General features: G+C 38.5%; 1 protein-coding gene across 1 annotated transcript in view; it reads left to right on the forward strand.

Annotated features, from left to right (window-relative positions):
• SAXO1 (stabilizer of axonemal microtubules 1) overlaps positions 1–23,685 on the forward strand; it is a 91,753-nt gene that overhangs the window by 53,867 nt on the left and 14,201 nt on the right. Inside the window, exon 3 of the mRNA XM_036020110.1 lies at positions 6,452–6,654. Within this exon, the coding sequence (XP_035876003.1) occupies positions 6,452–6,654 (203 nt within the window). The remainder of the gene's footprint in view (positions 1–6,451; positions 6,655–23,685) is intronic.

Consider the following 23,685-nt stretch of genomic DNA (forward strand, 5'->3'; position numbering starts at 1 on the left):
CAGAAATAGGTCTCAGCACTAGACTTGCCTGAGCAATTTCACTGCCTTTGATGCTGTGTGTCTTTGATTAAAGTTGGGGGCAATTTGCCCATTATTTCTTCAAGTATTTATTTTTTTTTCTGTCTCTGTTCATTTCTTTCCCCCAATCTTTTTTCTCTTTGTTCTTCAGAATGGATAGTTTCTATTCATCTATTTTCAAGTGTACTGAGTCTTTCCTCCACCTCCATTTTAATATTAAGCCTATCCAGTGAATGTTTTATTTCAGATATTGTATATTTTAGTTTTAGAATATACATTTGGTTCTTTTTATTTCATTACTGTTTGTCTCTGTAGTTGCCTTTTGATTCATTATGACCTTATTTTTCTCTTTGTAATCGAGTGTAGTCAAACGGCTGCTTTGATTCTAACATCTGAGCCTGATTGGGATTGGTCTTCATGATTATCTTTTTCTTCCTTTAGAGTGGGTTACATTTATATGTATGCCAAGTAATTTTGAATTGATCCTGTATATTGTTAATGTTCTATAATGAAGACTAAATTTTTCTACATTTCTCTGAAGAGTTTTTTTTTAAAGATTGTTTATTTATTTAGTTTTAGAGAGAGGGGAAGGGAGGGAGAAAGAGAACATCGATATGAGAGAGAAACATCTATCAGTTACCTCTCATACACACCCCAACCTGGGACTGAACCCACAACCCAGGCATGTGCTCTGACTGGGAATCCAATCGGCAACTTTTCTGTTTGTGGGATAATGCCCAACCAACTAAGCCACGCTAGTTAGGGGCTGAAGAGTTCTTTTCTTTTTCTTTTTTTTTTCCCCCTCCCATCATTCCTTCCTTTCTAAAGAGCAGATAGGAGGTAACTTGATTGGACTGAACATGCAAACTCTGTGTCTTGGGTGGCAGCTCAAATCTCAGTTCAGTTTTTTACCTTTAGCATTGCTTCAAGGCTGACATGCATGTGAGGTCAGCCAGAGACTGGGGTCCAGTAGATAAACTTTCAGGTTTCCTATTTCTGATTCTTTCCTTTCCAGGATTCCTTCTTCACTTTGTGGTACCTGTGGTTACCTCAAAATTTGGTTCTTTGGTTCTTCAGTCAAGAAAGGTGGAAGGTGTTGTAATCACATTTTGTCTGCCTTGCCTAGCACAGTCTGGAGAACTTGAAATGAAGTGGAAACTTACACAGAGGCCATTCCTTTCTTTCACTCATTGGTTCAGCTCTAGAATCTGCCTATCTTTGGTTACTCTTTAGTTCTTACAGATAGTTGTTTTTATATTTTATCCAGAGTTTGTATGAAGCAATGACAGTTGTTAGCCTCAGGTCTAGTGGGGGTTGAGGACATGAGAGGTACTATGTAACCTGGATCCTAGAGGCAGGTACTTTGGATTCCTGTCTTTCATAGTGAAAATGAGAAGGGTTCAGTCTGTTCTTATTAGGATCAGAGACATGGATCAAGCCCTTTGAATACATTTCTTACCCCAAGGCACCCCACTAGCCCTAATCCTAATATCAGTAATTATTGAAACAATCAGTCTATTTATTCAGCCAGTAGCTTTGGCTGTGTGACTAACCACTAATATTACCACTGGTCTCAGCCTGGGAGTCTTTCTCAGTGTGCTGGGATGGGTTCCCCTACCCGCCTGCAATGACATAATGGTTTCCTTAGCAGGTGTCTCAAACTCATTTTCACTGGGGCCACATCAGCCTTAAGGTTGTCTTCAAAGGGTCAAATGCAATTTTAGAACTGTATAAATGTAACTACTCCTTAACAGTTAAGTGATAGCTCAGTGCTGATGCCAGGTAGAAATCAGGTGCCTGGCCGGATAAAACAAGGTGGAGGGCCAGATTCAGCCTACAGGCCTTGTGTTTGCCACCTATGCCTTAGAGGGTGCCTTTTAACCTTGGGGAATTTGAGAACTATGTGTGGCAGTAATCAAATCAAATCAATTGACAAAGAGCAAAACCCCATAGAGGTGATTGAGAAGATAAATCATGAGGAGTATCTCAAGGGAGAGATATTTTAAAAATATCAAGGGAAAGAGTATTTAAAAAATGAACGAGAGGATGGATAGAATTAGGGTGCAGGAAGATAAAGGCCTGTGGAGCAGGGAGTGGATTCGGAAACAAGGTGGTGCTTTGCAGACCTCATCTAGAGTGAGGAAGGGATAGAATCAGAGTTGATGGGTGGAACAGGAGTGGGAGGTAAGGAAGGCCAGTCTGTACCTGTAGACACCCATTTCTAGAAGGGAAAAGGGGAAGAGAGAGGGCTGGACACCAGTAAGGTTTGTGTTATATTTTAGTTTTTCCTTGAAAGTTCAGAAAGGATGGAGCATGCTTATTTATTTATTTTTATTATTGTTCAAGTACAGTTGTCTCCATTTTCCCCCCACCACTCCCCCCTAACCCCCCACCTCCCATCCTCAATTCTACCCCCTTTGTCATTGTCCATGTATCCTTTATACAGGTTTCTTGAAAACCCTTCCCCTTCCCCCCCTCCCATTATCCCCTCCCACCTCCCCTCTGGTTACTGTCAGTTTGTTCTTAATTTCAATTTCTCTGGTTATATTTTGCTTGCTTGTTTGTTTCATTGATTAGCATGTTTAAATATGGATAGAAAGAAGCCAGCAAGAGGAAACAATTAAATCACAGACCAGGTGATGGTCCATTCCACGAGGTTTCCAAGAAAGGAGGAAAGGATTAAGGGTAGGGGTGGAGAGACTGGCTTTGGGCGAGAGGAGGGACACTTCTTCAAATGGATTCCATTTAATGTGATAGATTGCTTGGACACACTAACAAATTCTGAAGTTTTCATAGATCAACATTAATAACAGGTTGGTTTTTTTTTTAAAAGAAGTATTTTATGGCCCTTTTATTGCTATGAAAATCTTCTTTTCCCTACTTCCAGGCTCCTGGAAGCTAGTTGGCTGTGTTATTTCTTCTTTCCTTTTGTCAAATTTTTGTCAAACACCTTTCTTTAGCTTTGCCTGATGATTGGGAGTCAAGTTGTTACGACTTTCCCAGCAGGGCCCCTTTAACCTTTACTTAACTCAGAGTTTAGCTCCTGGCCTTCCATACTATATAACTTTTATAGCTCTGCATCTAAAAGAAACTTAACATCTTTGACCAATTTTTTCCCCTTGGTTCATAGCCACAATGGGCACAGGGACTAGGAAATGTAACATAGAAAGAGAGGGGACTGCCCTTAAAAAAACCTACTAAATTGGAGCAATTTCTGGGAAGGATAAAACAGACTTTTATGTGAACTTAAAGGCTGTAAGATTATGTGAGATTGGGGACGTGCAGTTGTGTTGTGGTTAATGACAGGTTTCAGTGAATGTTCCCAATGTAAAAATGTAATGAGGAAACATAAATTCTTATTAAATTCACTCTTAAGCTGCAGTCAATATTTTTTGGGTGGGGTATACATGAATTAAGTTTAAAACTTTCCCCTCTTCAGAAATAGTTCATTTTCCCTCTCAGGATTGTTTTTCTTAGTTATAGCTGATTAGTATATTCAATCACAGATGCACTTTCACAAGAAACTTACATTTTGTATAAGAGAAGGAGATTCAATGAACAATTTCTTTCCCTAAACATAGTGAGCAAGGATATTGCCACATCAGCTTTTGTCTTTGAGTAACCAACTTCAGGTGAGTTTGGCGGTGGGCATTTTTCTGTTTGTCTCCTGTAGAAACAGAAGGAGGCAGGGGTGTAAAGCACCCTGAAAATCTGAGAGAGTTTGGAACACTTGAAGAGCTTGGAAATACTGAAATTCTCACAGTATCTCTGAGGAGAAGTCGGACCCTGCACTAGGAGTAACAGCAAGGAGGATGTCATGACCTGTGTGTAGGGTCCCAGCTCATGGCAGGCCCGGAACTGGAGAGCACTCCTGACTGCTTTGGGGTTGGGGGGTTAAGAAGGGCACAGCTTGGGCACTGGGCCTTGTTTCTTACCACTCGCCCTTGGTATCTGCTGATCTTCGTCTTTGGAAGAGGGCTGAACCCTTGGGTAGCTATGAATGAACTTGAGTCTATGTGGGGAGGTGTGGTCTCAGCTGCCTCTATACCCCTCCCCACCCCTTTTGGGAATGAGAAGAACTCACCTGCCCTTGGGAGCATTCCCCTGAGAATACAGACTTCCTGATAAAAGCCACTTTGCAGTTAACCAGTTTTCAGACAAGGTTTTCTAGATATTTCCAATTCTCTCTGCTACCTAGAACCTTCACTTTTAGTATGCTGCTGCAGTTGATTTAGTGCTAAGCAGATTGTGGCATGAGATATACTAAGAAGGGTGCAAGTGTGGAGCCCACCCTTGGGTTCTTGTGTAGCGTGCTCCTTCCATAGCCCCAGTCGATACACAGTCAGCTCCTCTTGCTGTTTGCCAACATGGGGCCCTTGGGAAGGGAGTCCAGGCTGAAGACCTGTAACTGCTGCCAAATATGTTTTTAAATCTACCCAGAGGGTGTTACTGGGAGTTCAACTGGAGCATCTCCTATTTCCTTCTTAGAGCCCTAGAGAAACTAATTCTCCTGCTTCCTAACTCCCTCCCCTGATCCCACGAAGCATTTTCAGGCACTGGTTTGGGTTTATTGACAACCAAGTATATAATTCATGCAAGACAGATTACAGTGGAGCGTGTTACCTTTGCTAGTCAAGCGTGGCTCAGTAATGCTGCTCCAGATTTTGGCCGGGAAGTCGGTTTTATTGGTGTTTGGGCCTGATGTTTTCCTGTCCGGAAACCTCCCCCTCCCTTAGCGAGGCTGTTTTGGCAAGCACCGTCAGGGAAAATCTACCTTCCCCTTGTCCAGTTTAATAAATGGGTTCCAGGCAAAACCAAATTGTTGTGTAAAGGAGAAGCCCTGGGGGAAGTGTTTGCTTAAGAGAGTTTGCATCAAGAATTGGGAATTTCCCTGGTGGGGACTGTCAGCTCAGACTGAGCCCTGGTGTCACCAAGGTGGTTCCTGGTGGTGGTGCAGTTGTTTTCTTGGCCTCTCTGACTGTGGGATGCTTAGGGAAAAGAGTGCTTCCTGTTTAGTGAAGGCCATCGTGCTTTTTCTGTCCCATTTTTTCATACTCCCTGAAATAATGGGGACACTGGTGCCAGAGAGCAGAGAAATAAATGTCTCATGTCTCTACTTACTGTACTGTTCTGCCCTGCTGGGTTTTCTGTGAGGTTGGGTAAAGGAAGGAGATAAATATTAGCAGGAGGAGCTATAGGAGCACAGAGAAGGAAGGGGTAGTACCTGAAAAATAGTAGTTAGCCTTACAGTGAAGGGGTTGATGGGGAAGGAAGGCAGAAAGAGCAGGCACAGAAGAGAGGCCTTCTCAGTGGTCCAGGGTGGTTGGACAGGGATGTGGCAGGGGCGCGGGGGAAGTGGGAGATGCAGTTGAGGAGTAAGGCAGGGGCAGGTCCAGCAAAGCTTATAAACCATGCTACAAAATTGGGCCTTATCTGGAAGAGTTTTAAGCTGGGGAGCCACATGATCTGATTTTCATTTTAGAGGGCTTATTCTGGCCACACTAGGTAGATTGCAGTAGAAGTGCCAGGAATGAAGTAGGAAGCCCAGGTAGTAGGCTGTCACATGATCCAGGTGTGAAGGAGTCAGGGTCTGAACTGTGCAGGGGAACTCCCCTGGTGAGTGATGGTCTGGAACTGTGAGAGGGTGGATCCAGGGTGGTGTCTGGGTGCCTGACTTAGGTGAGAAGGGAGTAGTGGTGTCTTTCTCGAAAGTGAGAAACAGAGGAGGAAGAGTAGTTAGGGGGATAGAGTAGAAGACAACTTCTTTTTTAAAAATTGTCGTTCAATTACAGTTGCCCCCATTTTTCCCCCATTGCTGTCCCCTACCCTACCCACCCCCACCTTCCACCTTCAATCCCACCCACCACTGCTATTGTCTTTGTCCATGGGTCCTTTATACATATTCCTTGATTTGACTCTTCCCCTTCTTTCCCCTGTTATCACCCTCCCTCCTCCCCTCTGTTTGTTCTTATTTTCATGCCTCTGGCTCTATTTTGCTCACTTGCTTGTTTTATTGATTAGGTTTCACTTATAGGTAAGATTATATGGTATTTGTCTTTCACCACCTGACTTATTTCACTTAGCATAATACTCTTCATTCATGCTGTTGTGAAGGCTGGGAGTTCTTTCATTCTGCTGTGTAGTATTCCATTGTGTAAATGCACCACAGTTTTTTGATCCACTTACTTACTGATGGGCACTTAGGCTGTTTCCAGCACTTTTCCAGCTATTGTGAATAACACTGCTATGAACATTGGGGTGCATAGGTTCTTTTGAATTGGTGTTTCATGATTCTTAGGGTATAATCCCAGCAATGGAATTGCCAGGTCAGAAGATAACTTCTTGGCAAACATTTGTAGAATTGGGTTGAATGGAAACCATGAACCTCATTCTGAGCCAGTGGCTCCAATGGCAGTGTTTATTTTTGTTACAGGAGAGATTTTGGGCCTCACAAAGTATTACCAGTGAAGATCCACCAGCCTGACCACTTTGTCCCAAGTAAAGAGAATATGGATCTGCTCACGACGTATAAACAAGACTACAACCCCTATCCTCTCTGTCGAGTGGACCCCATCAAACCTCGGGACAGTAAATATCCATGTGGTGACAAGATGGAGTGTTTGCCTACTTATAAAGGTAGGGGAATGCTTGAGGGGCAGCTTGGGGGAGGATAGGCTGAGCTGGCGTGCAGGCCAGGACATGTGTTTCCCATGTACACCTCCTTAGAACAGGGGCCAACCTGCTTCCTGTGGGTCAAATTGGGCCTGTAGCCATTTTGTACAGCTGGAGAACTAAGAATGAATGATTAAAAAAAAAATCAAAGGACTATTTCAGGACATGTGAAAATTATGCAAAATTTGGTGTTCAGTGTTCATTAGTATTGGGTTGGCCAAAAAGCCTGTATGGTTTTTTCTGTAAAATAACAGACACATTTTTCATTTTCACTGATAACTTTATTGATTTGGATATTTTGAGTATTTTGGCTATCTCTCGCATAGTATAACAATGATTGATTGTTCTCAATGTCTCAATTCATTCAACTTCAAATGGTCTACCCGACTATGGAGCATCATCCAGAGAGAAATTTTCAGCATAAAACTTTGCAAACCACTTTTGACAGGTTTGATCACTCACAGCACCTTCTCTATACACATCACAAATCCTTTTTTGCATTTCAGTTGCCTTTTTTACCTTTCTCGAAATATTAAAGCACAATATGCTAAAAATGTTGTGTATTTTTTCCATCTTCAATATTAAAATGGCTGTACAAAAATTTCCTAATTTTGGTAAGTTTTTTTTTTAAAGAAGCACATTGATATGACAGCTGTCACAATACAGTCTAACACAGTTGTTTCAAATGGAGTTAAATACAACAAAGTACTACTAGAGCCATTGTGTGGAAAAAACTAGACAAACTTTTGGGCCGACCCAATACATGTTGTTGGAACAGAGCCACACTTGTTCATTTACATTGTCTGTGGCTATCTTTGTTTTGTATGGCTTATAAGTCCTAAGACATTTAATCTTCCCATTTATAGAAAATATTTGCCAATGCATACTTTAGCTTGCTCTTGAAATCCTACATTGGGGAAGCATTTCTACTGAATAGCTGATTTACTAATCAATTTAAAAAATTGTGGAAACAGAGATAGAAAAATGTACAAATCATAATTATACATAATTACACATAATTATACATAATTATACTCCCCTCTCCTCTGGGGACCAATTACACAGACCAATGAATTTTTTAAAACTAACAAGTATTTATTTATTTTTGTTTTCTTTGTTATAATTTATTTTTAATTTTGTTTAATTTTATTTTTCAATTACAGTTAACACTCAGTGTTATTTTGTATTAGTTTCAGGTATGCCATATTGGTTAAACAATCATATACTTTATAAAGTGTTCCTACTGGTGTTTCTAGTTCCCACCTGACACCATACATAATTATTACAATATTACTGACAATATTTCCTATGCTGTTCTTTATATCCCCATGACTGTTTTGTAGCTACCAATTTGTACTTCTTAGTTCCTTCACCTTTTTCACCCATTCTTCCAACTCCCCTCCCCTCTGGCAATGTTAAGTCTGTTCTCTGTGTCTATGAGTCTGTTTCAGTTTTGTTTGTTTATTTATTTTGTTATTTAGATTGCACATATAAGTGAAATCATATGGTATTTATATTTTCTCTGAATTATTTCACTTAGTACAATACTCTCTTGGTCCATCCATTCTGTCATAAATGGTAAGATTATTTCTTTTTTATGGCTGAGTAATATTCTTTGGTATATATGTTCCACAACATTTTTATCTACTTGTCCATTGATGTACACTTGGGTTGCTTTCATAGCTTGGCTATTGTAAATAATGCTGCAATGAACATAGGGGTGCTTATGTTCTTTTGAATTAGTGTTTTGGGTTTCTTCAGATATATACCCTGATATGGAACCCCTGGGTCCTAAGGCAGTTCCATTTTTAATTGTTTGAGAACCCTCCACACTGTTTTCTAGTGGCTGCACATCCTGTATTCCCACCAACAGTGCAAAACGATTCCCTTTCCTCCATACCCTTGACAACACTGGTTTGTTGATTTATTGATGATAGCCATTCTGATAGGCATGAAATGATATCTCATTGTGGTTTAAATTTGCATTTCTCTAACAATTAGTGATGTTGAGCACCTTTTCATATGTCTGTCTCTTGGCCAACTGCATGTCCTCTTTGGAGAAGTGTCTATTCAGGTCATCTGCCCACTTTTTAATTGGATTTTTTTGTTGTTGTTGTTGTTGAGTTTTGTGAGTTCTTGATAGAGTTTGAATATTAACTCTTATTGAATGTATCACTGAAAAATATCTTCTCCCATTCTGTAGGTTGTTCTTTCTGCTTTTTTTTATGGGTTTCTTTGCTGCATACAGACAAATTAATTTTTTGACCGAACACATCAATGTAAGCAGCACCCAAATCAAGAAATAACATTGATACTCCCTTCCAGTAATCCTCTCTGCCCAGGATACAACCATTATGCTGACTTGTAACACCATAAATAGTTTTGACAGTTTTGAATTTATATAAATGGGATTGATTCATTCTTTATTAAAAATCAACTACATACATCCCAGGCATGGCATTAGGAACTATGAAGGAAGTGTTGTGACCTCCTGTGACTTTTTTGTCTACTAGGAGATGCAGGATATGGAGGCATATGTGTGGTGCAAGCAGTGCAGCACTCACTCAATGGAGCAAAGCCACAGGCTGAGACCCTGGGAATGGAGGACAGGTTTATCAGTAACTTTCCTGCTTATGGTACACCTAGTTTCCCTAGGAATACATGCTGAACCGTTCATATAACATGTCTGTGGATCTCTAAATGGCTGTGATAATAGTTGCTTTTATGTCATCAAGCCAAACACTTAGCCAGAGGGAGCTGGGGAGGCTCGGGAGATGTAGAACCTTCCTGAAGCCCTCCCCTGAATATAGAGTTCTAAGTCTGTATTCAGAAAAACTTCACATATGGCTGAGCTTCTCTGCTTCTCCTAGGAACTGGGACTCAGTGCCTTTTCAGCATTCTGGTCTCTATTCTTCTACCTTCTTATCATTGCTATTATCCTCTTCCATTCTTCCATAGCTACCTTCTGCCAAGCCATATTCTAGATATTGTCATACCCCCAAATGATTACACCTTTGTGCACCCCAACATCCAGTTCTTCCTCTTGCTTTCTTGTCTACTCCTGTCCTGACAGCCCTTGGCCTCAGTAGGACCTCCAGTCCACTGCTTCAACCTTTCTTCTTAACACCATCCCCTCCTGTGTCTGTTCTCCAAGTGGCCTATTCCTTGTTATATTATTGTGGCCTGTCTTTTTATACCCTCTCTTCTCTCCTTTTGTTACTTCTTTCCAGAAAAGCCCTAATCTAGCCTTCACTGTGCCTACACCTAGGCATACACCTGAGCCTATCTCCTGTCTTGTCAGCTGTTGTTCATTTTCTACAGAAAGGAACCAGGAGGAGGTCTTTTAAAAATGGCAATCTGATCTGACCTCTTCTATACTTAAAATGCCTTGAATAACTATTATGGTTCTTAGGATAAAGTCCTAAACCTTTACCAATTTCTTGGATGCCTTGTAGATTCTGGTGCCTCCTGCCAGTGCCCCTCTGCTCTGCCACAGGACCTTCTTTCAGTTCCTTTCCTCCATTTCTTTTCTGTCTCAGAGCATGTTGCACATGCTCCCTCCTCTGTATAGAGCCTCCTTCTCTTGCCCAGTCTAGCATTTGTCTTTCAGTGAGCAGCAGAATGTCATACCCTTCACGGCCTTTCCAGACCTCCCCTCACCACCATGCCAGACTAGACACATCCTGTTATATGCTCTGGAGTGTCATGTAATTCATTGCATAATTTATTCTTTCTCTCTTTTGCTTAACATTTATCTCCTTGGCTGGATTATAAGCTTCAAGAGGTCAAGGATCTATCTTTCCCTACCAGTTACACCCAACAAGGCAGGAACTGTAGTATATGCTTTACGAAGGAGTCAGTAGTACCAGGTACATGGTTGTGGCACTGTTGCCTCCAAAGGGCTCATTCTCCCTTTTCATCCAGTGTTTATGGGAAGGCAAAACATGGGGTACCACAGACACTGAGCAGGCAGGAGGGAGACACAAAGCTGGCATGAACAAGTATTTCCAGCTACAAACTCTCTTTTCCTCCCCACCTTTCCTAGGGCCCTCCTGCAATTATAGATAGGCATGGTTAGAGTTTTTTTAGAGCAACTGCATGTCCAGCTCAGTTCCCCTCTCCAACTTTCCCTAGGTGCAAGGAGGGGTCTGGGAGTGAGAAAGGCTCCTTGCTTATCTTAGGGGCTAGTAAGGATGCCATGGTCCATTGTTGTTATTTGAAGACAGTCCTCCCTCTTTCTTCCAGCAAAATACTCAAAATAAGCACACAGAAGGAAAAAAATATATATACTTTAATCTATTCCACCTCCAGCCTGTCCATATTCCTCACCTTTTCCAAACAGTTACATCTGAAAGTCAGATCATAATATTCCACTGCTAAAATGGAATTATGGCTGGCTTTTCTCTGCTGATAAAGTTAAAGTTGAGAAAACTCTATTTTCTTCTCCATTTTTCTTAAAATTCTGGCATCTGTTCACCTGCTTACATGGAATTAATGAACAAATACTAGTCAAGTATTGACAGAACCAGGCATGCTTAGGTAAAGGGAGAGAGTTTGTTCTGGCTACAAATACATTTGGGTTGGATTTCATAGTTCTCCTCTGAAATTCAGATTTAAAAACAAGTCAGTATGTAGCCAAGGAAACATATATGTAGTTAGATTTGATCCATAGGTGCCATTTTTCAACCTATGTGTCTTAATAGTTTTTTTTGAAATAATATATATTTGCCATATTCTATTAATTTAAATGGTTTCTTTGTTCCATTCCTCTCCTATGATATAGAATGGCTTCCAAAACTGGGCCGTGAATGGCCAAATAAGTAGTCCCAGCCTTTTGCACCGAGGATGATATTACAAAGGCTCTTTACTGAGGAAATGCATGAATGAGTGGTTCTGGACCATTGTTTACAAGGACTCCAGGTGACACAGTTTTGCATTGGACAAACACAAGTCCTCATCAGCCTGTTACTCTGAGGGTCCCCTGGCCAAGAGCCGGAGTGAAGCTTGGGGAAGACCCGTTATGTTTACTTTGTCCTTACATAAGTCCTGTGCAACCTCTTGTACCTGTTAAAGGACCACACCTTGCCTTATCTCTTGGAGTATCACCTTTTAATTGCTTGCCCCTTGTGGAAATTTGCTGCTTTAGTAAGATTTTTTCATAGCAACCTTATGGTTTTATGGCCATACGTTGATTCTCCTTCCAAAAGGGTCAGTGAATACAACCAAAGACCAAGTTCATTAAATATGTGTATTTCAGTGGGTGCCATCTATATTATATCTATGTGCTCCACTTACTATGGTTCTATAGGAAAAATATGCAACCTCTTTCCCTTTCCACTCCTGCAGCCAGCACCTTTACTAGGGTCCAGAAAACCACCAGTAAAATATGCTGCAGCAGCATTTGGTTGTAATTTTGACATTTTCAAAACACTGTGCAATTGGAAAGATTGAGAGTGTAATTACTTGATGCTCAGCTTTAGGTTTAGCTAAGTTTTTTAAAAAGACACATTATTGAATGGAATCCCTTTTAAAGAGGTTCTTGCCAATTACCCACATGACGCCCTGGCCCTGAAGGGCTTTACTGATGGTTTTCATGCTTTTGAATAGTTTGTCATGTGGAATTCTGAGGTTTTCAGGGTCTTGTGGAGGTTTTTTTTTTTTTTTTTTTTTTTTTTTTTTGTAATATATGCTGGGTGGAGGAAGCAAGAAGTTTGGATAATAATGTGGTTTTAACTGTATTGTTGGTTATCAGAAATCACATGAGGCAACTTTCAGCTTAGGAACCTGATTTCTTATCACTTCATCCATCACAGAAGAGGGTCAGGAAAGTCCTATCCTGTCCACCCCCACAAACCTTGAGGCAGTGTGTAGGCTTCTACAGGTAGATAATCCCATTTCAGGGAGGCCTGAAGTCTGACGGGGAAACATGTGGTTTATATTTAGCAAGATGGTTCCCTCTGAGGCCCCCTAATGCTTTCAAGATGCTGATAGAACCATTAATGGCTCTTGGAGAAAGATTAGATTTTCAATTAAAATGAAGCCAATTTAAAATAAATAGTTGGTAGTATTATTAGTCTAAAATAAACTTAAGAGTGTGCCTGGCAGGGGAGGGGGGCAAGGAACAGGGATGTCAGGATTTCCAGAGTAGTGAAGTGAGAGCTTGGCAAATTCTCTGCCCCAAATGCAACAATACAACTGGATAAAACAGTAAAAGTCAACCATTTTAGGGCTCAGGAAATCAAAGGCATACAGAAAATTGAGAAGCACTATTCAAGAAACACTACCAAACCAGGGTTATGAACAGTGGGAGTTTGTGGTATCTTATCCTGGGGCTTCCATCATGCCCCTCCCTTGCCTGTTACATCTGGCCAGGTGAGGCTGTGGAAACTGGCAGCTCTGCTGCCTGTGGGTGCTGACTTGATCTGGGTTAAAGTGCATACTCAGGGGCTTCAATAAAATCAATGGCAATCTCAATGGTAAAATATTAGGAAAGACAACTTCTGCAGCTAGTCTGAGGTTGCAGACCAGCCAGAAATTTAAGCTTATGCATATTCCTGCTGGTCTGGAAGACAGCACATGTAGACAAGGTGCAGTGTACAGTCTGAAGAGAGATCAAACACAGGACCTAGTTATCTACTCATCTTCCCTGGTTGAATGTGGTGCCTAGTGCAGGTGCAAAGGCGACATGAGAAAGCCCAGGAAAAAATAAAAGCTAGGACAGATTTGTAAAGTGCCTGATTTATGACTGTGTTCCCCAACCCACGCACAGATCCATTGGCAAAAAGTGAAAGCTTTATAGGTTTAAGGTGCTTAAGCATAACTTCTGATCAATTAAACTGTGCTGATACAGGGTAACTCTCAGGAATTTAGGATTAATAATAAAAATTAAAAGAAAGAAACTATAATGAGTAGAAATGTCAGTCATCACACACTGCATGAGAGATAAAACTCTATAGAATTAGTGCAGGAAAGTCGCTAAATACACAGGAAAAACAACTACCAGTGGGAGACCAGAATCCAGAGTTGCTGAAGCTAATTATCTAAAATGTGAGTTTTTAACAAAAAGTTATAAGGCATGAAAAAAATAGGGAAGCATAATCTGTGAATAGGCAAAAAGGCAGCTGACAGAAACTATCTCTAAAAGGACCAAGGTGTTAAACCTAGCAGACAAACATTTCAAAGTAGTTATTACAAATATGTTCAAAGAAAAATAGGAAGCCATCTTTAAAGAAATAAAGTTGCCCATCAAATAGAGAATACTACTGAAGGGAAATCATTAAAAAATCAAAAACCCTGGAGTTAAAAGGACAACAACCTAAACAAGAAGTTCATTAGAGGGGCTTAACACTAGATTTGAGCTGGCAGAAGAAAGAATCAGTGAGAATGGAGATTGATCAATAGATATTATTATCCAATCTGAACAGAAAAAACATTAAAATGAGTAGCAACTCAGAGACTTGTGGGATACCATCACTGTACCAATGTACTCAGAAATCCCAGGAGGAATAAGGGGTAGAAAAAGATTTAATTGCTGAAATTTCTCAAATTTCATGAAAAATATTAATCTATACATCCAAGAGGCACGATAGAAATAGAATGAATACAAAGAGGTCCACATCTAATCACTTAATAGTCAAGCTGTTGAAAGCCAAAGATTTAGAATGAAGCAAAAGAGAAACAACTCATTATATACAAGGAAACAACAATAACAACTAAGTTCTCATCAGAAACGATGAAGAACCTAAGGCAGTGGGATGACATTCAAAGTAATGAGAGAAAAAAACTGTCAACCAAGAATTCTATAACTAATAAAACATTATGCTTCAATAATTATGGGGAATAAAAACATTCCCAGATAGCCATGGCTGGTGTAGCTCAGTGGATTGAGCATGGGCTGTGAACCAAAGGGTTGCTGGTTCGATTCCTAGTCAAGGCACCTGCCTGGGTTGTAGGCCTGGTGCCTAGTGGAGGACCCATGAGAGGCAACCACACATTGATGTTTCTCTCCCTCTCTTTCTTCTTCCCTTCCCCTGTCCCTAAAAATAAATAACATCTTTAAAAAAATTCCCAGATAAAGATTGCAAGTATTTCTAGCTAGCTGATTTGCCTTACAAGAAATAGTAAAGGAAGTCTTTCAGGCTGAAAGAAAATAATATAGAATGGTAACACAAATCCACAGAAAGATATAAAGAGCACTGATAAAGGTACTAATGTAGGAAAATGTATATTTTCCCTTTAATTAACATAAGATAATTAAGGAACCAATCATTATAAAACTAGGGTTTATATAAAGAATGCAAGGTTGGTTTAACATCAGAAAGTCAATGTGATGTGCCACATTAATAAGGTAAAAGACAAAACTGCATGACTGATAGACACAGAGAAAGCGTTTGACAAGATCTGTATGCATAAAAGCTCTTAACAAACTAGGAATAGGAAGAAATTTTCTCAGCCTGATAAGAGTCACCCCCCCCAAAAATCCCCCTATAGCTGATATCATACTTAGTGTGGGAGGACTAAATGCATTTCCTCTGAGATTGGGAGTAAGAGTAGTATGTCCACTGTTACTACTTCTATTCAGTATTATACTGGAAGTTCCAGCTAGTGCAATGATGTAAGAAAAACAAACATATGTATCTAGATTAGAAAGGAAGAAGTAAAACTGACTTGATTCTCAGACAACATACTGTATTTTCCCATGTATAATGAACTCTCATGTATAATGTACACTCATGTTTTGTGGGCATTATACATGGGATTATTATACCCACTATTATACTCATAGTATGTAATCATTATGCCCATGTATAATGTGTATCCTTATTTTTCCCTAAAAAATTTGGCCAAAAAAGTGTACATTATACATTGCAAAATATGGTAATCCTGTATGCAAATAAAACTAAGGAATCCACAAAAATACTTCTAGAGCTATAATACATGAATTATGCAAAGTGTCAATATTGAAGAGAAATGTGTAAAAAACATTGTATTTCTATATACTACCATTGACAATCGAAAATGAAGTTAAGAAAACAGATGTCTTCACAGTAACTTCAAAATGAGCAAAATCCTTGGGATAGTATTTTCTTTTTAAAGTACAAGACTTTTATACTGAAAACTACAAAACGGTGCTGAGAGAAATTAGTATCTAAGCAAATGGTAAGACAGTTCATGTTCACAGATTGGAAGTCAATACAGTTAAGTTGGGAGTTTCTTCAAATTTTTCTATAGATTCAGTGGTATTGTTATTAAAATCTCATCAGCTTTTTTTTGCATAAATTGGCAAGGTGATCCTACATTTTGTATATTAAATTCAAATAAACCAGAATAGATACAAATTTGTCTTTTTGACACATGGTGCTGGGACAATTGGCTATCCACATGCAAAAAAAAATGAACTTAGACTTTTACCCCACACCATACTAAAAATTAACTCAAAAAGGATGAGACCTAAATTTAAGAGCTAAAACTATAAACCTTTTTGATGGAAAGGAAAAACATTGGACTTTATAAAAATTCAAAATCTTGAGGCACTTCAAAAGACACCAGCAAGAAAATGAGAAGATAAGTGATAGACTGGGGGGGAAGCACATATCTGGTATAGGTGTTGTATCCAGAATATGCAAATAACTATTATAACTCAATAACAACAGGCTGACAGTGACCAGAGGGGAAGGAATTTCAGGAGAAAAGGGGAAGGGTTTACAGGAACAAATATAAAGGACACATGGACAAAAACTAGAGGGGGTGGAAATGGGAGGGAGGTGGGGAGGAATGGGTGGGTGGGGTGGGATGGGAGTAAAAGACAGAAAACTGTACTTGAACAATGATTAAAATACAATTTAAAAAAGACAATCAATTTAATTAAAAAATGGGCAAATGATTTGAATAGATATTTTACCAAAAAAAGAGAAAGAAATGTGAATGGCTAATAAGCACATGCAGAGATATTATTAGTCATTAGGAAAGTGTAAATTAAGCTACAATAAGATATCATTACTCACTAGAAGGTCTTTAATTAAAAAAACTGATAATAAGTGTTGGTGAGGATGTTGAGAAATAAGTACCTTCATACGTTGCTGGTGGGAATGTAAAATGCCATATCCACTTTGGAAGTTATGGTATCTTAAAGTTAAATATAGCTTTACCATATAATCTAGCAATTCTACTTCTCAGTCTTTATCCAAGAGAAATGAAGACATAGATCCACACAAAGACTTGTCCACAAATGGAAAACTTCATGGCAGCCAAAAAATGGAAATAACCCAAATGTGCATCAGTTGATAAATGGATAAACGAAATTTGTTATATCCATATAGTGTAGTACTGTTCTACAATAGCGTTGAACCTCAAATATGTTATGGTAAGTGAAAGAAGCCAAATGCAAAATACTACATATTGTTCAATTGTATTTACATAAAATATCCAGAAAAGGCACATTTATGGGGACCAAGAGAAAATTAATGGTTGGCTGGAAATGGGAATGTAGAATGACTGCAGATGAGCTACATTGATATTTTTGGGGTGATGGAAATGTTCTATAACTGGATTGTGGTTATGGCTGTACAACTCTGTAAAAGTTAATAAATTGTGTATTTGCTTATATTATAAAGATAATATCTCAAACTGTTAAAAAAAGTATGTCTATGGATTCACTGGTGTTAGCTATATGCACTCAAGAGAAGCTGCTTTTCTTCTAACCCTTTATGGAGCTGTAGTAAGCTAGAGAATTCCCTGTGGATTCCGAGGGTCTATGAGAATTCCATATTGGCTACTTTATTATTTCTTTTAAAATTTATTCTGATATTTTTATCCTTCATCTTGTTTATGTGGTATATTACATTAATTGATTTACAAACATAGAATCAACCTTACATCCCAGGAATAAATTCCACTTGATGATAGTGTATGATGTTTTGAATGCATTGTTGAATTCAATTTGCTATTATTTGGTGAGGATTTTTGCATATATGTTCATCGGTAATATTGGCAATTTTTTTTTCTGTAATGTCTTTCGTTTTGGTATCATGGTAATGCTGACCTCATAAAATGAGTTAGGTAATGTATCCTTCTCTTCAATTTTCTGAAATAGCTTGAGAAGAGTATGTATCTTCTTTTCATACTTAGTAAAATTCACCTGTGAAGTCATCTGGTCCAGGGAGGTTTTTGTTCGGAGGTTTTTGATTACTACTTCAGTTTTGTTAGTAATTATCAGCCTGTTCAGATTTTGTTTCTCCCTGATTCTGGGTTGAAAGGTTATATATTTCGGGCATTTTATCCATTTCTTCCAGGTTGTCTAATTGCCATATAATTGTTTGTAGTATTTTCTTATAATCCTTTGTATTTTTGTGGTGTCAGTTGTCACTTTTCCTTTTTCATTTCAGATTTTATTTATTTGGTCCCTCTTTTGTTTTATTTTTGAATCAGGTTAAGGGTTTATCAATTTATTTTTTACTTATTCAAAGAATGAGCTTTTGATTGCACTGCTCTCATCATCTGTTGTTTTTATAGACTCTATTTCATTTATTTCCACTCTGATCTTTATTATTTACTTCAGGCTTGGTGTGTTTTTCATTGTCTAGTTCTTTATGTATAAGGTTAGAGTGTTTATTTGAGATTTTTCTTGTTTCTTGAGATAGGCTTGTATTGTTATGAATTTTCCTCCTAGAAATGCTTTGTATTTTCATTTTTATTTTCATTTGTCTCAGGGTATCTTTTGATTTCTCCCTTGATTTCACTGTAAACCCAGCATGTTATTTAGCTTCTACATGTTTGTATGATTTTTCAGTTATCTTCTTTTTTAATTTTTTAAAATTTTTAAATTAATTTTTTAATTTGTTGCAGTACAATTTTCTATCTTTTACTCCCATCCCAACCCATCCACCCAGCCCACCCCGCCTCCCTCCCATTTCTACCCACCCCTAGTTTTTATCCATGTGTCCTTTATACTTTTTCCTGTAAACCCTTCCCCTTTTCCCCTGAAATTCCTCTGAAATTCCCTCTCCTCTCCCCTCTGAACACTGTCAGACTGTTCTCTGTTTCAGTGTCTTTGGTTATATTTTGCTTGTTTGTTTTGTTGTTTAGGTTCCTGTTAAAGGTGAGATCATATGGTATTTGTCTTTCACCACCTGGCTTATTTTGCTTAGCATAATACTTTCCAGTTCCATCCATGCTGTTGCAAAGGGTAGGAGCTCCTTCTTTCTTTCTGCTGTATAGAATTCCATTGTGTAAATGTACCATAGTTTTTTGATCCATTCATTTACTGATGGGCACCTAGGTTGCTTCCAACACTTGGCTATTAAAAATTGTGCTGCATTCCCAGCCAGGGTACATGCCTGGGTTGCAGGCCATAACCCCCAGCAACCGCACATTGATGTTTCTCTTTCTCTCTATCTCCCTCCCTTCCCTCTCTGAAAATAAATAAATAAAATCTAAAAAAAGAAAATTAAAAAAAATTGTGCTGCTATGAACATCAGGGTGCATAGATTCTTTTGGATTGGTGTTTCAGGGTTCTTAGGATATAATCCTAGCAGTGGAATTGCTGGGTCCAAAGGCAGATCCATTTTTAGTTTTCTGAGAAAATTCCATACTGTTTTCCACAGTGGTTGTACCAGTCTGCAATCCCACCAATAGTGCACTAGGGTCCCCTTTTCTCCACAACCTCTCCAACACTTGTTGTTTGTTGCTTTGTTTATGATGGCCATTCTGACTGGTGTGAAGTGGTATCTCATTGTGGTTTTAATTTGCATCTCTCTGATAACTAGTAATATTGAGCATCTTTTCATGTGTCTCTGGATCCTCTGTATGCCCTCCTTGGAGAAGTGTCTGCCCAAGTCCTTTGCCCATTTTTTAATTGGGTTGCTTGTCTTCTTAGAGTGGAGTCATGTATGTTCTTTATATATTTTGGAGATGAAACCCTTGTCTGAGGTATCATTGGCAAATATGTTTTCCCATACAGTTAGTTCTCTTTTTATTTTAATACGGTTTTCTTTAGCTGTGCAGAAGCTTTTTATTTTGATGAGATCCCATTTGTTTATTCTTTCCTTTATGCCCCTTGCTCTGGGGGATGTATCAGTAAAAATGTTGCTCCGTGAAATATCTGAGATTTTCTTGCCTATGTTCTCCTCTAGGACTTTAATGGTGACATGGCTTATATTTAAGTATTTTATCCCCCTTGAATTTATTTTTGTGTATGGTGTAAGTTGGTGCTCGAGTTTCATTTTTTTGCATGTAGCTGTCCAGTTCTCCCAACACCATTTGTTGAAGAGACTGTTTTTATTCCATTTTATGTTGCTGCCCACTTTGTCAAATATTAATTAGCCGTAGAGACTTGGGCTTATTTCTGGGCTCTCTGTTCTGTTTTATTGGTCCATGTGCCTGTTTTTATGCCAGTGCCAGGCAGTTTTGATTACAGTGGCCTTGTAATACAGTTTACTATCAGGCATTGTGATCCCTCCTACTTTACTCTTCTTTCTCAAAACTGCAGCAGCTATTCGGGGTCATTTATGGTTCCATATAAATTTTTGCAATGTTTTTCTATGTCTGTGAAATATGCCATTGGTACTTTAATAGATATTGCATTGAATGTGTAAATTGCTTTGGGTAGTATGGACATTTTGATGATGTTAAATCTTCCAATCCATGAACACCATATATGTTTCCATTTGTTTGTGTCTTCCTTAATTTCTTTCTTCAGTGTTGTGTAGTTTTCTGTATATAGGTCTTTTACTTCCTTGGTTACATTTATTCCTAGGTATTTTATTCTTGTTGCTATATCAAATGGGATTTTTTTTCTTGATTCCTGCTTCTGCTGTTTCATTATTGCTATACAAAAATGCCTTTGATTTCTGGATATTGACTTTGTATTCCGATATTTTGCCAGATTCATTTATTAGGTCAGGCAGTTTTTTGGCAGAGTCTATAGGATTTTCTATGTACACTATCATGTTGTCTGCGAACAGTGACAATTTTGTTTCCTCCTTTCTGATTTGGATGCCTTTTATTTCCTTTTCTTGTCTGATCTCTGTGGCTAAAACTTCCAATACTATATTGAATAAAATTGGTGAAAGGGGACAACCTTGTCTTGTTCTTGATCTTAGTGGAAAAGATTTTAGTTTTTGCCCATTGAGTATGATGTTGGCTGTAGGTCTCTCATATATGGCCTTTATTATGTTGAGGAATGCTCCCTATATTCCCACTTTGCTGAGTGTTTTTATCATGAATGGGTGCTGTGCCTTATCAAATGCTTTTTCTGCATCTATTGCTATGATCATGTGGTTTTTGTCATTGCTTTGGTTTATGTGATGTATTATGTTTATTGATTTGTGAATGTTGTACCATCCTTGTATCCCTGGGATGAATCCCACTTGGTCATGGTGTATGATCTTTTTAATGTATTGTTGGATGGGGTTTGCCAATATTTTGTTGAGGGTTTTAGTATCTATGTTCATCAGCGATATTGGCCTGAAGTTTTCTTTCTTTGTTGTGTCTTTATCTGGTTTTGGGATTAGGATGATGCTGGGTTTATAAAAAGAGTTTGGGAATCTTCCATCATTCTGGATTTTTTGGAATAATCTGTGGAGGATAGGGGTTAGCTCTTCCTTAAATGCTTTGTAGAATTCTCCTGTGAAACCATCCAGACCCGGGCTTTTGTGTGTTGGGAGTTTTTTTTATTACTGCTTCAATTTCTTTTGTTGTTATTGGTCTGTTCAGGCTTTCTGCTGCTTTTTCATTGAGTATTGGAAGATTATATTTTTCTAGAAATTTGTCCATATCACCTAGGTTTTCAAATTTCTTGGCATACAGTTCTTCATAGTAATTTCTTACAATCCTTTGTATTCCTGTGGTGCCAGTCGTTATCTCTCCTCTTTCATTTCTGATTGTGTCTATTTGGATCCTTTCTCTTTTTTTCCTGATGAGCCTACTTAAAGGCTTGTTGATTTTGTTTATCTTTTCAAAGAACCAGCTCCTGGATTCATTGATCCTTAGAATTGTGCTTTTAGCCTCTATGCCATTTAATTCTGCTCTGATCTTGGTTATTTCCTTCCTTCTGCTTGCTCTGGGCTGTCTTTGTTGTTGTTCCTCAAGTTCTTGTAGATGTAGGGTTAGGTTGTTTGTTTGAAATGTTTCCATCTTTTTTAGGTAGGCCTGTATCACTATGAACTTCCCTCTCAGGACTGCCTTGGCTGTGTCCCATAAGTTTTAGGTTATTGTGAGTTCATATTCGTTTGTTTACAGAAACTTTTTGATTTCCTTTATTTCATTCTTGACCCATTCATTATTTAATAGCATGCTATTCAATCTCCATGATTTTGAGTGTTTCAGGTTTCTTCCCTTGGGGTTGGTTTCTAGTTTCAGTCCTTTGTGGTCAGAGAAAATGCTTGGTATAATTTCAATTTTCTTGAATTTGTTGAGGCTTGCTTTGTGTCCTATTCTGTGGTCTATCTTTGAAAATGTTCCAGGTGCATTTGAAAAGAATGTGTATTTTGCTTCTTTGGGATGAAGGGCTATATATATATCAGTTAAGTCCATTTCCTCTAGGGCATTGCTCAATGCCACAATATCTTTGTTAATATTTTGTTTGGAAGATCTGTCCATTTTTGACAGTGGGGTGTTAAAATCCCCTACTATAATTGTATTGCTGTCAATATCTTTCTTGAAGTCCTATAAAATTTTCTTTATGTGTTTGGGTGCTCCTATTTTGGGTGTATATATATTTACAATGTTTAAGTGTTCTTGGTGGATTCTTCCCTTGAGTATTATGAAGTGACCTTCTGGGTTTCTCTTTATGGCTTTTTTTTTTTTGAAGTCTATTTTGTCTGATATGAGTATTGCTACCCCAGCTTTTTTTCCCTGTCCATTTGCTTGAAAAAATTGTTTCCAGCCCTTCACTTTTAGTCTGTGTATATCTTTTGTCCTGAGGTGGGTCTCTTGTAGGCAACACATGTGTGGGTCATGCTTTCTTATCCATTCAGCTATTCTATGTCTTTTGATTGGATCATTTAACCCATTTACATTTAAGGTTATTACCGATAGGTACTTATTCATTGCCATTTTCGTACCTGTGTCCCCCACCCTTCCTTCTTTTCCTTAAAGCAGGCCCTTTAGCATCTCTTGCAGAGCTGGTTTGGTGGAGGTTTATTCTTTTAGACTTCTTTTGTCTGGGAAGCTTCTTATTTGGCCTTCTATCTTGATTGAGAGCCTTGCTGGGTAAAGTAGTCTTGGTTGTAGACCTCTGGTTCTCATTACTTGGAATAGTTTTTGCCATTCCCTTCTGGTTTGGAGCATTTCCATTGAGAAGTCAGCTGCTAACCTTATTGGGGCTCCCTTGTATGTTACTTCCTATTTTTTCCCTTGCTGTTTTAAGATTCTCTCTTTGTCTTGGTATTTTGCCATTTTAATTATGATATGTCTTGAAGTGACCCTCTTTGGGTTCCTCTTGATTGGAACTCTCTGTGTTTCCTGGATTTATGTGACTTTTTTCTCTCATCAAATTAGGGAAGTTTTCCATCATTATTTTTTCAAATAGGTTTTCTATTCCTTGCTCTTCTTCTTCTTCTGGTATCCGTATTATATGGATATTATTACATTTCATATTGTCTTGCATTTCTCTTAATCCCTCTTCATTCTTTCTGAGCCTTTTCTTTTTCTTGCTCCTTCTGGGTGTTTTTTTCTACTTTGTTCTCTAGCTCACTGATCTGATCTTCTGTTTCATCGATCCTGCTTTTCATTCCTTCTGCTGTGTTCTTCAATTCAGAAATTGTATTCTTTATTTCCTCTTGGCCTGTGTTGATAGTTTCTATTTCTTTTTTCATGACGATATAGTTTGCAGTGAGCTCATTGTAGCTTCCCTGTAGTTTCTTGTAGCTCATTGTGAGCTCATTGAGCTTCCTGACAATCATTGCTTTGAACTCATTATCTGATAGTTGAGTTGCCTCTATTTCATTTAGCATTCTTTCTGAGGCTTCCTCCTTTCCTTTCATTTGGGGATTGTTT

Source organism: Phyllostomus discolor, chromosome 3 (assembly GCF_004126475.2).
Source record: "Phyllostomus discolor isolate MPI-MPIP mPhyDis1 chromosome 3, mPhyDis1.pri.v3, whole genome shotgun sequence".
Lineage (NCBI taxonomy): Eukaryota > Metazoa > Chordata > Mammalia > Chiroptera > Phyllostomidae > Phyllostomus > Phyllostomus discolor.